This window comes from Hemitrygon akajei, chromosome 4 (assembly GCF_048418815.1).
Source record: "Hemitrygon akajei chromosome 4, sHemAka1.3, whole genome shotgun sequence".
Classification (NCBI taxonomy): domain Eukaryota; kingdom Metazoa; phylum Chordata; class Chondrichthyes; order Myliobatiformes; family Dasyatidae; genus Hemitrygon; species Hemitrygon akajei.
The window spans coordinates 174,374,785-174,394,013 of record NC_133127.1 but is presented as its reverse complement, the minus strand read 5'-3'; the positions used below and the strand labels follow the sequence as shown (position 1 = coordinate 174,394,013).

General features: G+C 41.1%; 2 protein-coding genes across 3 annotated transcripts in view; both read right to left on the bottom strand.

The window, feature by feature from the left end:
- The window catches only part of LOC140726964 (proteasomal ATPase-associated factor 1-like), a 474,892-nt gene that overhangs the window by 255,177 nt on the left and 200,486 nt on the right, over window positions 1-19,229 (bottom strand). The window lies entirely within an intron of this gene.
- Window positions 18,546-19,229, bottom strand: part of plekhb1 (pleckstrin homology domain containing B1) — a 100,816-nt gene continuing 100,132 nt past the window's right edge. For both annotated transcript variants that reach the window (XM_073041882.1, XM_073041883.1), the window contains exon 6: window positions 18,546-18,914. In XM_073041882.1, the coding sequence (XP_072897983.1) occupies window positions 18,778-18,914 (137 nt within the window). In that variant the 3' untranslated portion in view covers window positions 18,546-18,777. The remainder of the gene's footprint in view (window positions 18,915-19,229) is intronic.

Here is a 19,229-nt window from a genome sequence, read left to right as displayed (position 1 = left end):
TAACAAATGTTTCATCAAAACTGTGTGTGAAGCCACCCACTGGATTGAAGCACATCTTCCTCTCTTTGCTTAGAAAACAGGAAGATAGTGGTGGTATCACAAGTTGCCGCCCCATTCACTCTGATCATCGACGATTCATGAACTAATTCTGTCTTTTCTGTGTATTCTCATCAGCCTGGTATGGAAACACCAATGTCCTTGAACAGAAAAGCAAAGTTCCAAGTTCCATTTCAAAGCAGATTTATTGTCAAAGTACATATACGTCACTATTTTCTTGCAGGCATTTACAGTAAATACAAAAAACACAATAGAATCAATGAAAGGCCATGCTTAACAAGGCAGACAACCAATGTGCAAAAGACAACACACTGTGCAAATACAAAAAGAAAGAAAAGGTGTAATAATAATAATAATAATAATAATAATAATAATAATAATAATAATAAATAAATAAATAAATAAATAAATAAATAAGCAATAAATATCGAGAACATGAGACAGAGTTGTTGAAAGTGACTCCATTGGTTGTGGGAACAGTACAGTTATGGGGTGAGGGAAGTTGAGTGAAGTTATCCCCTCTGGTTCAAGAATCTGATGGTTGAGGGGTAATAACTATTTCTGAACCTGGTGGTGTGGGTTTTGAGGCTCCTGTACCTCCTTCCTGATGGCAGCAACAAGAAGAGAGCACAGCCTGGATGGTGTGGGTAGTAAATGCTTTCCTGAGGCAGCTCTCCACGTAAATGTGCTCAATGGTGGGGAGGACTGGGCTGTGTTCACTACTTTTTGTGTGCTTTTCCACTCAATGTTACCGTACCAGGCTGTGATGCAGCCACACCTCTATCGAAATTTCTTAACGTTTTGGAAGCCTACAGAAAGTAAGGAAAGCAACATCATCATCAAGGACCCCCACTATCCAGGCCATGCTCTCTTCTTGCTGCTGCCATTGGGAAGGAGCCTTAGGTCCCACACCACCAGGTTCAGGAATAGTTACAAACATTCAACCATCAGGTTCCTGAACCAGAGTGGATAACTTCAGCCACCCCAGCACTGAACTGATTCCACAACCCATGGACTCACTTTCAAGGACTCTGCAACTCACGTCCACAATATTATTTATTTATTTATAATTATTTTGATTTTTCTTTTTATATTTGCACAACATTGGTTGTTTGTTCAACTTTGTGTGCAGTTTTTTCATTGATTCTATTGCGTTTCTTCATATTACTGTAGAAACACCAAGTTATTACCAAGAAAATCAGTCTCATACATACACGTACTTTGATAATAAATTTACTTTGAACTTTGAAGATTTTTAGTTACCCAAAAATCTCAAGATTCAAAGTGAATGGCTGGTTCAGCACCACTGACAATGGCTGGACTGAGTTTCAAACGCTGCCCAACAGTTACCTTTTGAACTGTTTCCTAATTTTCTCTTAAAAGGTCTCGCTCTAATATTCTAAACAAAGGATATTCTGTAGATGCTGGAAATCCAGAGTAACACACACAAAATGCTGGAGGAACTCAGTAGGTCAGGCAGCATCACAGGGCTCTAGTATTTAACCCTAGCTCTCAAGATCTGGATTCCCTACGATGATCAAGGTTAAGCCAGCAAAGATTTATTGAGGCATACAAAATTTCTCAATGGCTTGAGAGGCTAGATGCAGGATGATATTTCCTGAGAATTGTGTTGAGTTTTAAGATGGGGGACAGCTACAAGACGAGGAGAAATTGCCCACTCAGAGAGTAGTGAATCTTTGGGCTTCCCTATCTAAGAGGGGTTTGGATCTCAGATACTGAGTGTATGCATTACAGAGATTTTTAGGTGTTAAGGAGTGTGGGCTTAGTGCAGAAAGGCGATGCTGTGGTAACAGATAAGCCATGATTTTATTGAATGCCATCAAAGGTGCTTGGGGCCAAATGGCCTACACTTGCTTTGGTTCCACAACCTGCCAGCCTCAATGAACTAGTCCACCTCCTGGGACTGAGCTGACCGTCTGGTCATTGTTCCAAAGCCCAGAAATGGCTGGGTTAAGATTTTGAAGGATGAACATCTCACCTGCTTCAATTTGATTAGTTCCAACAGAGACCATCAAATCGCCTACACTTGACATTCAAGTGTATTACCTTTACCCAAATTGACCAAAAACTCAAGTGAACTAACCCCATAAATGCTGTGGTTACAAGGGCAAGTCAAAGGTTGGATGTGCTGCCACTCGTATTTCACCTCCTGACTTCCCTACACTTTCCACATCTACAAAGCACAAGTAAGAAGCATTACAGGACACTCTCCACTGGCCTGGCCGAGCGCAGCAACAAGAACTCTCAAGAAACTTGTCACCATCTGGGACAAAGCAGCCCAAACGTATGGCACTGCATCAACCACCTTGAACATTCCTTCCTTCCACCACTGACACACATCTCAAATGTACTGCACACCTGCCAAGACTTCCTTGAATCAAACCTGAAGAAGCAATAAAGAGAGATTGACAAACTTGGGTTGTTCTCCCCTGGAGCGTTGGAGGCTGAGAGGCACCCTGGTAGAAGTTTATAAAATCATGAGAGGCAGAGACAAGGTAGCAAGTCAGAGTCCTTTTCTCAGGGTGGACATGCCAAATAGTAAGGGGTGTACATCTAAGGTGAAAGAGGTGGGGTTTAAACGAAGACTTACATGGCAAGTTTTTCTCAACAGAGGGTGGCAGCTGCCCGGAATGTGCTGCCAGGGAAGGTGGTGGAAGCAGATAGAATAACAACAATTAAGAGTCCTTTAGAAAGACAAATGGACCAGTAAGGAGCTAAGTGAACTAATATGCATTTTAAATTGCCACTATAGTTGGCAAAAACTGTGAGCTGAAGAGCCTGTCCCTGATCTTTATTGTTCTGTTATTCATGTTCATTGCTCCAAGAAAAACAGTGGTTGACAGGACCATTACCATTGGCTGAGTGTCCTCCACATGCACCGGTCCTTCTTTGTCATTGGGGCTAAATAACGTGACGTTACTGCCACGCAGGTAACCTGTGTTCAATTACCGCCACTGTCTGTACGGAGTTTGTACGTTCTCTTCGTGACTGTGTGCAGGTTTCCACCAGGTGCTCTGGTTTCTTCCCACACGCCAAAGACGTATGGATTAATTTGTCACATGGGAGTAGTTGGGTCACATGGGCTCGTGGGTTGGACGGGCCTGTTACCTGCTGTATCTCTAAATTAAATAAATGAATAAGCTCCCTACTCAACAGAACTGTAGGAGTACCTTCACCAGAGGATTGCAGTAGGTCAGGAAGGCAGCTCTAGGGCAGTTAGGGATGAACAATAAATATGCCAGCGGTGCCAAGATCCTGAAAAAGGAGAGCAGAGGAAAGGAAATTACCTCTCTGGATCCACCCCGTTAGGATCCCTCAGGAATGTAAATGTTTTAAATCCCTACTCAGTGGGTACAAACCCAGTCTCACCAAATTTTCCTCTTCACACAACATGCCCAGTCTAGTAAACATTCCCCTTAAATTCCAAAATTTAGGACAATTCCTTTGTATTCATTTTTTTCTGATAATTCTATTTGTGTTTGATTAATTTTAGTGTCACTGCTTCTGGAAAATGTATATGTAAACGTGGGACAAGGCCTGGATGCAGGGTTTCAACCCAAAATGTTGACAATTCCTTTCCCCCTACTGTTACGGAGTTCCTCCTGCAGATCATTTGTTTCTTCAATTTCCAGCAGTCCCTTGCCTCCTGACAGCATTGTTATTTGGACATAATTTGAATGCTCCACTTCTCTGTAAAATATCCTGCAGTTACTGAGTGTCCACCATGTGGGGTTATTCATGGAAAATAATTGGGTACAGTTCTAGAATATTGCTAGCACTTACAGACATGTTCATCAAAATAATAGACTTCAGAAAGTCAAATCTGGTTTGTGAACTAAAGATTGCAAGTGACAGTGCACTGCAGCCAGCATGCTTATGATAAATATTAATTTTAATTAATAAAAATTAACAGCACAAAATTAATGTTTGGAGTTTCAAGGGGCATTTTAATAAGAAGGGTAGTGAAACTGAAGATCATACAGAGCTGAGAAATTAGTTAAAATCTGGAGGAGTGCAGTAATGTTTTCCCTGGATTGGCACTGAGATCTCCGTTTTTCCTGATGTAGACTTTACTTGGACTTGGTAGTCAAGGACACAATTTTAAAGTTTATAGATAATATAAATTATGGAAGTGTGATAAACAGTGAAGAACAGAGCATGATGCATAAACAGAGCATAAATTTCATGATGGCTTCGGACAGTCAGTGCAGTCCTATACAGTGCCAGCAATCACCGATTGGGCTCCATAAGGCACCTGTATGCTCGCCCCATGAGCATGTGGGTTTCATCTGAGTGCTTCAGTTTCCTCCCACGTCCCAAAGGCACACGGGTTAGGGTTAATAAGTTGTGGCCATGCTACGATGGTGTGTGAAGTATGGCGACGTCTGTGGACTGCTCCCAGCATACCTTCAGATTCTGTTGGTCATTAACTCAAACGGCACACTTCACTGTAGGTTTTGACGTTTCAGTGTGCTGTACATGTGACAAATAAAGCTAATCTTTTGTTTACGTAATGGCACGGTGGCACAGCCAGTAGAGCTGCTACCTCACAGCTGCTTCCATTCCTGGCTTTGTGTGTTTTCCCTGTGGAGTTTGCAAGTCCTACCTGTGACCGTATGAGTTTCCTCCAGTTGCTCAGGTTTCCTCCCATATCCAAGGATACGAGGATTGGTAGGTTAATTCCCCTCTGTGAGTTTCACCGAGTGTGTAGATAAATGGTGAAATCAGGGAATGATGGAAATGTGTGAAAAATAAAATGGGTTATGATAGAATCTGTTTAATAATAGATGCTTAATAATCAAAGTGAATTTTTAATTTATTTTATTTAGCGATACAGTATGGAACAGGCCTTTGTCACTAAATTACATCCGATTAATCTACTAATCCATACTTATTTGGGAAACTGGAACATCCAGAGGAAACCCATGCGGTCATGTGGAGAAAGTACAAGCTTCTTACTTCCAGCGGCAGGAATTGAACCCAGGTCACTGGCTACAGCGCTGCCCACTTGATGGACCGACATGTCCATTTTGTGCTGCATCTCTCAATAACTCTGCAGACTATTTGGAGGAATTTGTCCGGATGAAATTTATGCCAGTTGTAGGGATATTGCTGGAGAAAATTCTTAGGGATAGGATATATGAGCTTTTGGAAACCCATGGCCTAATTAGGGAGAGCCAGCATGGCTTTGTGTGTGGCAGGTTGTGCCTTACCAAATTGATTGAGTTTTGACAAGGTGATGAGTGAGAGAGAGATTGATGAGAGTAGGGCAGAGGATATTGTCAACATGGATTTTAGTAAGATGTTTGATAAAGTCCCCCATGGGAGGCTAATCCAGGAGAATGCTGAAAGGCATGGACAGAGTGGATGTGGCAAAGTTGTTTCCTGTGGTGGGGGAGAGGGAATGACTTAAGGATTGCAGGGCACCCATTCAGAACAGAGATGTGAAGACATTTTTTTAGCCAGAGGGTGGTGAATCTGTGGAATTTGTTGCCACGGGTGGCAGTGGAGGCCAAGTCAATGGGTGTATTTAAGGCAGAGATTGATAGGTATCTGAGTAGCTACCTGAATGTCAAAGGTTATGGTGAGAAGGTGGGGGAGTGGGACTAAATGGGAGAATGGATCAGCTCATGATAAAATGGTGGAGCAGACTCGATGGGCCAAATGGCCAACTTCTGCTCCTTTGTCTTATGGTCTTATTAAGATTCATGGGATCTGGGGTGAATTGGCATTTGGATTCAGAATTGGCTTGCACATAGAAGACAGAGGATAGTGGTTAGAGAGACTTATTCCAGCTGGAGTTCTGTAATTAGTGGTGTTCTGCAAGGATCTGTTCTGGGACCTCTGCTGTTTGTGATGTATATAAGTTATCTGGATGAAAATGTAGATGGGTGGGTTAGTAAGTTTGGAGATGATACCAAGATTCATAGAGCTGTGGATACTGTAGAAGACTGCCAATTAATAAGGTATAGATCAGTTGCAGATATGGGCAGAGAAATGGCAGATAGAGTTTAACCCAGATAAATGTGAGGTGTTGCACCTTGGTAGAGCAAATGCAGGAGACAGTACACTGTTAAGGACAAGATCCTTAACAGTGCTACTGAGCAGAGAGATCTTGGGATCCAAGTTCATAGCTCCTTGAAAGTGACTACACAGGTCGATAAGGTGGTTAAGGAGGCTTATGGAATGCTTGCTTTTATTAGTGGAGGCATTCAGTTGAAAAGTCAAGAGGTTATGTTGCAACTTTATAAAGGTCTGGTTAGGCCACAGCTGGAGTTTTGTGTACAGTTCTGGTTGCCCCACTATAGGAAGGATGTTGATGCTTTGTAGAGGGTATAGAAGAGGTTCACCAGGATGCTGCCTGGATAGGCAGTGTGTGCTATCATGAGAGGCTGCATAAACTTGGGTTGTTTTCTCTGGAGTGGCAGAGGCTGAGGGAAGATCTGATAGAGGTCTATAACATTGTGAGAGGTATAGATAGAGTGGACAGAGAGTATCTGTTTCCCAGGGTAGAAATGTGTAATACCAGAGGGCATGCATTGAAGGTGAGGGGGGTAGGTTCAAGTGGGATGTGAGGAGTAAGTTTTTTTACACAGAGAATCGTGGATGTCTGGAATGCACTGGCTTGTATGATGGCAAAGGCAAATACATTAGAGGCTTTTAAGAGACTTTTGGATAGGCAAATGGATGTAAGGAAGAGGGAAATGGACATTGTGTAGGTAGGAGGGATTAGTGTTTAGATGTTTTTGATTTGCTTTTTAGCTGGTTTAACACAACATTGTAGGCTGAATGGCCTGTTCCTGTGCTGTACTCTTCTATGGTCTATGTTCTATGTTAATCTCAGAGAAAGTAAAATAATATATTTTGTATAATGAAAGAGGAGAGGTGACATTGACTAAATGGTATAATACTAAAGTGGGCAGAAACAGAGACCTGGGGTATATGTGGACAAGCTTTGAGATCAGCTGAAAGGCATTTGGAATCATAAACAGAAGAGATTCTGCAGATGCTGGAAATCCATAGTGACACAGACAAAATGCTAGGGGAACTCAGCAGGACAGGCAGCGTCTATGGAGAGGAATAAAGAGTCGATGTTTCAGGCCGGACCCTTCATCAGGACCCTTTGGGATCCATGGCTTTATAAATGGAGACACAGTTTACAAAAGCAAAGAAGAACTGTTGAAACTCTGTGAAAGACAGGTTTAGATGTAATAGGGTCATCTACATCATCATCATTATATGTCGTGCCATATGATGGCCTGTGACCATGGTTGTTCTCAGCAAATTTTTCTACAGAAGTGGTTTTCCACTGCCTTTTCCTGGGCAGTGTCTTTACAAGATGGGCAACCCCCCTACCATTATCAATACTCTTCAGAGACTGCCTGCTTGGCGTCTGTGATCACATAACCAGGATTGTGATATGCACCAGCTGCTCATATGACCATCCATCAGCTACTCCCATCACTTCACGTGATCCTGATTGGAGCGGGGGCTAAACAGGTGCTACACCTTGCCCAAGGGTGACCTACAGGCTAGCAGTGAGAAGGAGCACCTTACACCTCCTTGGTAGAGACATATCTCCACCCTGCCACCCATTAGGCTAGGGTGTCTTAATTCTGGGTGCCATATTCTCTGCATAACGCAAAGGCCTTAGGAAAGATGTGGAAGATGTTTACAAGAATGACTCTAGGAAAGAAGTCCAGTTAGCGAGAATGAATGCAGAAAATGGGCTTGTTTTCATTAAGTCAGGAAGATTAAGAGAAGAACTTAAAAAAAAGAAAGAGAATGAAAGGCCCAGATAAGAGAATAAGGAAAAAATCTTCATAAGGCTTGAGAACAAAAGGTCAGAGCTTCAAGGCAAATGGCAAAAGAACTAAAGGTTACAGGAGGCACACCTCTTTAATATAGTAATCTGTGCAGTGTACTTAATATCAGTTATTATAAGATGATTAGCCTTTAAAGCTGTTTTAACTTGATAAGGTCAGGGTCACGTGATTAACAGTTCTGAGTTGTACCAATTATTTGTGGAGGCTTGTTGAACTAGGCTGGAGAGCCCTTAGGAATAATGTGCAGTATAATGTGTTGAGCCTTTGAGTATGTGAGCCCATTCAGTTCCTGGCTCATAAGGAACCCAGGCACCGCAATCTGGACCTCAAAGTCTGAACAGGTGGAAGAAGCAGATGTTCTTAAAGGAAGCAGAAAAATACTTGAAGAGGAAAGATAAATATCTGCTCCAGGGAAAGGGAATAGGAACTATATTACATTTATAAAAACGTTGTACTTCTCAGTGACTTCCCTCTGTGTTGTAACAATAATGCTGATTAGGAGATGGTGACATTGTGGTAATTGCCTGAGTTAGATTTCTCGTGTTGTTTTTCAGAAGGTAAGTCTTCTAAAGAATTGCAGAGTTGGTTTTCATGGATTATTATGCCAGAAAAAATGCAAAGTACTGTAAATTCCATAATAGTGATTGAAAGTGAATGAATATTTCAATATTTGAGAAAGAAAAATGCTAAAGGGCATTAGAGTAGAAATAAGGGAATAGCTCTTGGAGATTCAGTGCAGGCAGAGGACCTGAAAAGCCGTAAGATTCTAAAAAAGTTCTTTTTCTCTGTGCCCTTTACATATCTTTGACATATTTACAAAGTAGGGCACCCAAACTCTTTTTTTTATAGGCTCAGAATTAACTGTTACCAGTTTGGGTGTTCGAAACTGGAAGCAAATTTAATTTGTCTTTGCAATTTTTTGTTTTGGAGAAAATTCAGTGAAGAGCCAGGGTTAATAATTCAAGCAACACCAATGCTGAGAAAAGTAGGACAGTAGACAAAATATAGGCAATGGTTAGCAAGATCATGCTTTTTTTTTAATGCAGTAGGCTGTTATGTTGAAACTGGCTCTTCAATTATTAACCCAAGAACTATTAATACTTTTATATGGTACTTTGGTCATTTGACTTTACTGTTAACATGCATATTTTAAGCAGGCTGGAGCCACTCTGAAAGAAAGTATTTTTCTTTTCTTTACTAAACCATTGTGGGTCCTGAAGGTAACATATAAAATGATTAATTCTACAGCATTGAGCAGTTAGAATTTCAGTACATAGACAACATGAAAGAGTGAATGATTAGAATTTAAAACTGAGTCAGGATTTCAATAATTTAAAATTTTATGGAATGACAGATAGATACAAGAAGGATTCTTCTGGGAAATTAGTAGGTCCATTGAGGAATATTTTGAGAAGGATCAGCCAGAAGAGTTTCATTAAGATGGTCATCGGTGAAAAAAAGTAATTGAGAGAGACCAAATATTGCAATTGAGTGATTAATCATATATCAAATGGCAAACATCTTGTATTCTCGTTCAAGTGTATGAAAATGTCTTTAGAAGTCTTGAGGACTTCTTGAGGTTGAACAATCTAGGATTTTTCTCTTTGGAGTAAAGGAGGATGAGAGATGACTTGAGGTGTACATGTTGATAAGAGGCATTGACTAAGTGGACAGCCAGAGACTTTTTCTCAGAACAGAAATGGCTAATACTACAGGACATATTTTTAAGGTGACTGGAGGAATGTATTGAGAGTTTGTGTGAGGAATGTTTTTTACACAGAGAGTGGTAGACCCCTCTGCCAGGGGTGGTGGTAGAGCCAGATACATTATGGGCATCTATGAAACTCATAGATAGGCACATGGATGATAGAAAAATGGAGGGCTTTGTAGGAGGGAAGGATATGATTGATCTTGGAGTAGGTTAAAATATCAGTACAACATTGTGGGCCAAAGGGCCTGTAGTGTGCTGTAGTGTTCTATGTTTTTTCATGTAAGTGTAAAAGGCCTATAGCTCAGTTTGGGTATGATTGGCTGGACTTCTTTTGGAAGTGAAAACACACTTGTAACAGTCTTTTGATAAACATAATATACACTTTTTAAGCAAATCTGAAAGACTGCACATGCTTGGCTAAACATCAAAAAATTACTTACTTCTCTGAATTACATTTTGTTTTCACATGGATGAATTATTGATCTGTTAGGCAGGGAGATTAATGATCTTGCCAAGGAAGAAGAACTGGATAACTCAATGAAGATTTTCACTATGGATCACTTTTTCTCCATATTTCCATGTTCCATGTTTCCATTCAGTACAGTCAAATATAGCGTGAATTTCATTTATTTGAACAGAATACACTGGACAATATAAAATAGCTTCAAAGCACTAACTAGATCAGTAAGCAGTAGAACCCCCTGTAAGAAATTCTTTTAATTCCTGACAACCAGACATCAATCCAATTCTTTGTCTTTTTTCTTGTAATGCAGCCTCTAAGACAGAAGCATTCTCTAACACTGTAGTCTCCTCATTATTGACTTAGAACGTATTGTTAGAAATAATGGTGTCAACAGCTTATGGATTCCAAAATCCAAATCTAACAGCTGTAGTAAGTGGTCCCCTGCTCCATCATGGGCAACATCGCTCTGCAGCTGTCTGCATGTAACTTTCACAAATTAGTGAATGGCTAGTGGGAGGAAGGCGGGGAGTTTTTGGTTTCTCTAAGCCACTCTAATTGTAAAAATATCCTAAAATGTTACAGTTTATTGAATGAGTTGTCAATGAACTTTGACTGGCTTACAATTCATAATTACTGCTTAGCAAATTTGCTACCTGGATATAAGTGATTTTATATTAGTATACTCATTATCACAGAAAAAAATTCAAATTTCCACTCCTACTCAAAGCTAGTCTTTATCAACATTGGTTTCTGATGTTTTGCTTCTACTTTTATTGTCACGTTTATTATGCAACATTTATTTTACATTCTGTGAAATACTTAATCTAATATTATTTTTAAAATGTGCTTTTTGCTTCCTAGCTTGTGACTGCAACCAAACCTCAATGAGATTTAGTTGGTCAGTCCGATGGTACCAGTAGAGTTGACAGGTGGCTGCAACCAATGTCAGGAACGTCAGATATGTACCATTGTATTTGCTAGGTCTTTGTGGTAACTTCTTAGACATAATCACCAAACCCTGACCACAAAGCTCATCAAATAACATCCAGATTTAAATGATTTTCATCTTGTTGTGCTCTTTTGCATTAAAAGTTGCATACATATACTTTTTTTAGGCATAGAAGAAGGCCATTTGCTCCATTGGGCAAATGGGTTTCTTAGAGCAATTCCATCAGGCCATCTCCCTTGGTCCATTTTGTCTCATGTGATCATCAGCTCCATCCTGATTCTCCTACAGCCTCCTGAAGCAAGGAATAATTTACAGTTGCCAATAAATGCACCAGCAAGCTATATGTCTGAGGATCTAAAAGTGAAGGGAACTTCTACTGAAATGCAGACACATCTGAAGTGTATAATTTGACCTTGTTATTGAAATGTTGGCACCTAAAAAAGTGGAAAATGCTTCGAATACCAATTTCTCATGGAAATAATAATTGCACAGTTGAATTAGGCAAAGCAATTTTATGGATGCTTATTTAAAAGTGGAAAATGGAATCTGATTTTTTTGCTCCTTCTGTCCTTTATTTAAAGATAATAATCCCTCATATTGTAATACTATGTGACTCTGATCTATGTGTACATGGTACAAAATAACACACACTGACAGGGAAGAAGAGTTGAATATGTAGGCTGAAGTCCTTTCCTTGCATTCAAAGAGAAAGCATTCACCCATTTTGTTGACATTGAATTATACAGTACTGTATCTATACTCTTCTAATCAAAATCAGCTAGTATACACCAGTATGGCAAAATGAGATAAGTGCTTTACATTTAGCAAGTAATTTCAGACTACACTTATTCAATTATCATTTGGGTATGTCTGGTGCACAGTGTTTTTGAAACTTGCTATTAGTGGAGCTTTCTTTAAAATTTTAATGTGGCATACTAGTCCCACAAAAATCAGTTCAAGTAAACAGAAAATGCACAGCAGGTCTCTGTGAGAAAGATCCTCTTTATAATGTCGAAAATTATACATAAAGAATTACTTTAATTCCTTCAGTGCCTAAATGTTTTCTTTCAATAATGAAAAGCACCTGTACAAATGGAATTGGAGAAAGTTTGCCAGAGCAGATTGTACTTAAGTATTGGAGGGCTACCACTTTTGTGGATGGAGATTCCTTTAGGCATAAACTAAGTTTGATATGACTGGATCATGGAAAATTACCTGATTATATTTCTGTTGATGATTATAAAATAAAATTACTACACAATGACGTAAGACTAGCAATGAGGGTGTAGATACTTTTCCCTGAAGATCCCAGTTTAAACTATTTCATTTGCACAATCCTAATACCAAGTTTCTTTCAATCAGAGGCTTTTAAACTTTTTCTGATGCACATTTTGTAGGGTGATTATGACAGTCTGCAATAATTTGCATCTTTCCCAATTCTTTAAAATAGTTTCTATTGACTGTTAGAGGCAAATGTTGCTCTGTTGTTTTGATGGATTAATTGCAAATTAAAGGTATTTGTGGGTATCAAAAGCAATTTTTTCAATATCTTAGAAATTGATTTTTGACAAAATGAATGACACAGACTAGTCTAGTAACTTGTGGCACTAAACTGATTTCCCTAAGTTCTCATTCTGAGTAAATTTCTCTGACCAATTTCTATTGACCATTCTCTAAACACAAGAGATTCTACGGATGCTGGAAATCCAGAGTATCATATACAAAATGCTGGAGGTACTCAGCAGGTCATGCAGCATCCATGGAAAGAAATAAACAGTCAACATTTTGGGCCGATACCCTCCTTCAGGACAGGAAAAAAATGGAGAAGTCAGAATAAGAAGATGGTAGGTGGTGGGGGGGAAGTGGAAGAAGTACAAGCTAGAAGGTGATAGGTGAAATCAGGCAAGTGGGGGAGGGTTGGATGAACTGAGAAGCTGGGAGGTGATAGGTGGAAAAAGCTGAAGAGTTCAGGAAGAAGGAATCTGATGGGGTGAAGAGTGGACCTTGGGAGAAAGGAAAGGAGGAGGGGCACCGGGGGAGGTGATAGGCAGTGAGGAGAAGAGATAGGAGTGGAGCCATTGAAAGAAGAGTGAAGGGAAAGGTGGAAAAATTACCAGAATTAAGAAAAATCGAGGTTCATGCCATCAGGTTGGAGACTACTCAGGCAAATATGAGGTGTTGTTCCTCCACCTGAGAGTGGCTTCATTGTGGCAGTAGAGGAGGCTATGAACCATGTTGGAACGGGAGTGAGGACTGGAATTAAAATTGTCGGTCACCGAGAAATCTTGCTTGTTTCAGATGGAGCGAAGGTCTCGATAAAACAGTCTGCTGATGTACGTCAGGTCTCACCAATGTAGAGGAGGCCACACTGGGAGCACCAGACACAGTAGACGGCCCAACAGATTCGCAGGTGAAGTGTTGCCTCACCTGGAAGGACTCCTTGGGCCGTGAATGGAGGTGAGGGAGGCAGGTATAGCACTTCTTCCGCTTGCAGGGATAAGTGCCGGGAAGGAGATTAGTGGGGAGGGTTGAATGGACAAGGGAATCACGGAGAAAGCGATCTCTGCAGAAAGGAGTGTGTGTGTGTGTGTGTGTGTGTGTGTGTGTGTGTGTGTGTGTGTGTGTGTGTGTGTGTGTGTGTGTGTGTGTGTGTGTGTGTGTGTGTGTGTGTGTGTGTGTGTGTGTGTGTGTGTGTGTGTGTGTGTGTGTGTGTGTGGTGAAGATGCATTTGGAGGTAGAATCCCATTGAAGATAGTGGAAGTTGCAGAGAATGATGTGTTTGATGTGGAGGCTCGTGGGGTGGCAGGTGAGGTCAAGAGGAACTCTATCCTTGTTAAGATGGTTGGAAGTTGAAGTGAGTGCAGATGTCTTGGAAATGGAGGATATGGGGGTGAGGGCAACATCAATGGTGGAGGAAGGAACCCCTTTTCTTCGAAGAAGGAGGACATCTCTAATGTTCTGGAAAGGAAAGCCTCATCCTGGGAAAGGTGCAGTGGAGATGAAGAAACTGAGAAAAGGGAATGGCATATTTACAGTTGACTGGGTGGGAAGAAATATAGTCAAGATAGTTGTGAGTGTTGGCAGGTTTATAAAAGATATCGGTAGACAGTTTGTCCCAAAAGATGGAGACAGAGATAAAGAGAGGGGAGAGAGGTGTTAAAAATAGACTAAGTGAATTTAAGGGCAGGTTGGAAGTTGGATGCAAAGTTGATGAAATGATTGAAATCAGCATGGGTGCAGGAAGTAGTACCAAAGCAGTCATCAAAGTAGTGCAGAAAGAGTTGGCGAGTGTTACCAGAGAAGGCGTGAAACATAGACTATTCCACGTAGACAACGACAAGGCAGGTATAGCTGGAGCCTATGGATTTGAGAAGATCTGCAAGAGAAATTGTTGAGTGTGAGGACCGGTTCAGTCAGACAGAGGAGGGTGGTGGTCGAGAAAAAAACAGAGAGCTCTAAGGCCTTCTTGATGGGGGGACTGGACATTTGTGGTGAAAATTAATTTTCTTTTCTCTTCTCTGCAAATCACCAGAAGAAAGGACTGTACCTTTGTGGACGGTTCACCTCATATTATCTTCTTCTGGAATATTCAGGATAAGTTTTCTTCTTTATTTTGCCTGGAAAACTCCTTGGATATTGGATAAAAGGTAGAAACCTGTTAATTCATATCTCTGCAATCTTTCCTTGGGTGGTAGACCATAAGGCATAGCAGCAGAATTAGGCCATTTGGCCCATCGAGTCTGCTCCACCATTTTATCATGGCAGATTCATTATCTCTCTCAACCCCATTCTCCTGCTTTCTTCCCTTTCTAATCAAGGACATATCAACCTCCACTTTAAATATAACCAACAACTATGCTTCCACAGCTGTTTGAGGCAATGAATTCCACAGATCCGTCTGTGATGCTGCACAGATGCAGCAGTATTTCTTTGACTCAAAAGGGAAATCATACATATACTTGCTTCCAGTTTATTCCATCAGGGATGTTGGGAACCAGTGAGAAGGGTGGCTCTAGACGTCTGCTGTTGACAGCTGCAAAGTGGCTACTGGAGAGTGAGAATCAGGAAACAAGCCAAAGATATTACAGCCATATGGCAAGGCATTCCTCCTGCATCAACCAGGAGGGAAATTGGCACCATTAGTGGTGTTCTTGTTGCCCTATCTCAGGTCCATTGGTCCTTCTGATATGCCCCCTCTAACAGGATGCAAGAAATGTACACAAATCCACAACAGAAAATGCAGATGCTGGAAAGCTGAAATATGAAGCTAAACTGCTGGAAGCACACAACAGATCAGGAAAAGAAACGGTGAAGGTCTGAGGTCTGTGAATGGTGGGAGAAGAGAGAAACAAGTTAATATGGGCGGCAGAGAAAGTGGGGGGGGGTGATAGGAGATGGGTAGATCAAAGGCAATTTCTGATAGGTTGGGACAAAATGACCTAATGTGATGGGTAAGGGAAACTTGAAAATGGAAGACAGTTTTGCATGCACAGAGAATTATTAGCCCGTAAGATTTTTTTAGTGATATCGCTTTATTTCAAGGAACAAACTCAACTAAGACAAAGGTTGTATTGGGACAAATTCAAGTAATTTCAGATATGCTAGAATGACCAATTTGTCTTACTGGACCCATGGTCACACTGGTGGATACCTTCTTTAAGCCCAAATCATTGCAATTTAGCTCTTAGAGCAAATCCAAGTTGTATCTTCAAACACAGGTGAAGAAATCTTCCAACTGGAGTTCAGTAAGTAGAATGTTGTAACTTTGGATGTGTGTTTTCTGGACTGATGGATCCTGCATTTATAGTAATGGTATCTCTTAATGCTGAATGTAAATCACATGCTCAGGGATGTCCAATGGAAAAAACCAAGGTCCCTCTTAGTCAGAAGACCTGATGAAGGGTTTCAGCCTGAAACATCAACTGTTCATTTCCCTCCATAAATGCTACCTAACCTGCTGAATTCCTCCAGCACTTTGTGTGTGTGGCCCAAGCCTCCTCTTGAAGTCAGGCTCAAGGGCTTTAAGAAGCCATCAACCTTCTTAGTCAAAGTTGGGCCACAGCACTCAGCGGTGGGAGGAGTTTGAAATAAATTGGTATTGTGACCTTGTCTTAGAATATTGAAATAAATTGGTATTGTGACCTTGTCTTAGAATATATTACCTCGAGACCTTGTCTTGAGGTAAAGGAACCATTAGGAGGTAGTGACCATAATATGATATGTTTTAACCTACAATTTGAGAAGGAGAAGGGAAAATCGGATGTGTCAGTATTACAGTTGAACAAAGGGAACTATGGAGCTATGAGGGAGGAGCTGACCAAAGTTCAATGGAACAATACCCTAGCAGGGAAGACAGTGGAACAACAATGGCAGGTATTTCTGGGAATAATGCAGAAGGTGCAGGATTGGTTCATTCCAAAGAGGAAGAAAGATCCTAAGGGGAGTAAGGGGCGGCCGTGGCTGACGAGGGAAGTAAAGGGCAGTATAAAAATAAAGGAGAAGAAGTATAACATAGCAAAGATGAGTGGGAAACCGGAGGACTGGGAAGCTTTTAAAGAGCAACGGAAGATAACAAAAAAGGCAATACGCCAAGAAAAAATGAGGTACGAAGGTAAACTAGCCAAGAATATAAAGGAGGATAGTAAAAGCTTCTTTAGGTATGTGAATAGCAAAAAAATAGTTAAGACCAAAATTGGGCCATTGAAGATAGAAACGGGTGAATTTATTATGGGGAACAAGGAAATAGCAGACGAGTTGAACAGGGACTTTGGATCTGTCTTCACTAGGGAAGACACAAACAATCTCCCAGATGTAATAGTGGTCAAAGGAACTAGGGTAAAGGATGAACTGAAGGAAATTTATATTGGGCAAGAAACAGTGTTGGATAGACTGTTGAGTCTGAAGGCTGATAAGTCCCCGGGACCTGATGGTCTGCATCCCAGAGTACTTAAAGAGGTGGCTCTAGAAATCGTGGATGCATTGGTAATCATTTTCCAATGTTCTATAGATTCAGGAACAGTTCCTGCTGATTGGAGGGTGGCTAATGTTGTCCCACTTTTCAAGAAAGGAGGGAGAGAGAAAACAGGGAATTATAGACCGGTTAGCCTGATGTCAGTGGTGGGAAAGATGCTGGAGTTAATTATAAAAGAGGAAATTACGACACATTTGGATAGCAGTAGAAGGATCAGTCCGAGTCAGCATGGATTTATGAAGGGAAAATCATGCTTGACTAATCTTCTGGAGTTTTTTGAGGATGTAACTATGAAAATGGACAAGGGAGAGCCAGTGGATGTAGTGTACCTGGACTCCCAGAAAGCTTTTGATAAAGTCCCACATAGGAGATTAGTGGGCAAAATTAGGGCACATGGTATTGGGGGCAGAGTACTGACATGGATTGAAAATTGGCTGGCTGACAGGAAACAAAGAGTCGTGATTAACAGGTCCCTTTCGGAATGGCAGGCTGTGACCAGTGGGGTACCACAAGGTTCAGTGCTGGGACCGCAGCTGTTTACAATATACATTAATGATTTAGATGAAGGGATTAAAAGTAACATTAGTAAATTTGCCGATGACACAAAGCTGGGTGGCAGTGTGAAATGTCAGGAGGTTATGAGAATGCAGGGTAACTTGGACAGTTTGGGTGAGTGGGCAAATGTATGGCAGATGCAGTTTAATGTGGATAAATGTGAAGTTATCCACTCTGGTGGCAAGAACAGGAAGGCAGATTATTATCTAAATGGAGTCAAGTTAGGAAAAGGGGAAGTACAATGAGATCTAGGTGTTCTTGTACATCAGTCAATGAAAGCAAGCATGCAGGTACAGCAGGCAGTGAAGAAAGCTAATGGCATGCTGGCCTTTATAACAAGAGGAATTGAGTATAGGAGTAAAGAGGTCCTTCTGCAGCTGTACAGGGCCCTGGTGAGACCCCACCTGGAGTATTGTGTGCAGTTTTGGTCTCCAAATTTGAGGAAGGACATTCTTGCTATTGAGGGAGTGAAGCGTAGGTTCACAAGGTTAATTCCCGGAATGGCGGGACTGTCATATGTTGAAAGATTGGAGTGACTGGGCTTGTATACACTGGAATTTAGAAGGATGAGAGGGGATCCGATTGAAACATATAAGATTATTAAGGGATTGGACAGCTGAAGGCAAGAAGCATGTTCCCACTGATGGGTGAGTCCAGAACTAGAGGCCACAGTTTAAGAATAAGGGGTAGGCCATTTAGAACAGAGATGCGGAAAAACTTTTTCACCCAGAGAGTGGTGGATATGTGGAATGCTCTGCCCCAGAAGGCAGTGGAGGCCAAGTCTCTGGATGCATTCAAGAGAGAGTTAGATAGAGCTCTTATAGATAGTGGAATCAAGGGATATGGGGAGAGGGCAGGAACGGGGTACTGATTGTGTATGATCAGCCATGATCACAGTGAATGGCGTGAATGGCCTACTCCTGCACCTACTGTCTATTGTCTAATATCAAATAGCTCAAAAAAGAGGCTACTCACAGTTTAACCGAAGAAAGTGAAACTAAAGATATGCTTTATTTGCAACATGTTGAATGCACTACACAAAATTGGACACAAAGCTTAATTTTTCCTATTCTACATTAGGAATTTAGTTTTTAGTTTGATTTGGAACCAAAGTGCTGACTAATGATTTAATTTCTAATTATGCCCAAGGTACTGAACTTGTGTAACTAAAGCCCTTTAAACTTGCCCAGCATTGCACGTTATTGCTTTAACAGCAACATCACTTCAGAAGTAACACGGCGCCCACATAAGTGATCTCAGCATGGTGCCGGTGAGAACCCCAGCGAGCATCCCCAGTGCCATTTGTCCTCCTGTGGTGCTACAGGGATCCGGATGAACACACACACCTGTCATCCTTGTCCCTAAAAAAAAAGGAAACATGGATTGTTAATGTATAATTATAACATTGCCTCTGCCTCTCACTATTTTCCAATGGATTAGATGACCATTGGCCTTCCTTCATCAAGTAGATGCCTTGTCTGAATATTGACATGAACCAATTTGTGTTCGCCGGCCACTTCAAGATTCAAAGTTCAAAGTAAATCTATTACTAAAGTGCATATACATCACCATTTACAACCCTGAGATTTGTTTTCTTGTGGGCATACTCAGAAAATCTAACAAACACAATCCAACGAATGACTGCACCCAACAGTAAGGACAAGCAACCGATGTGC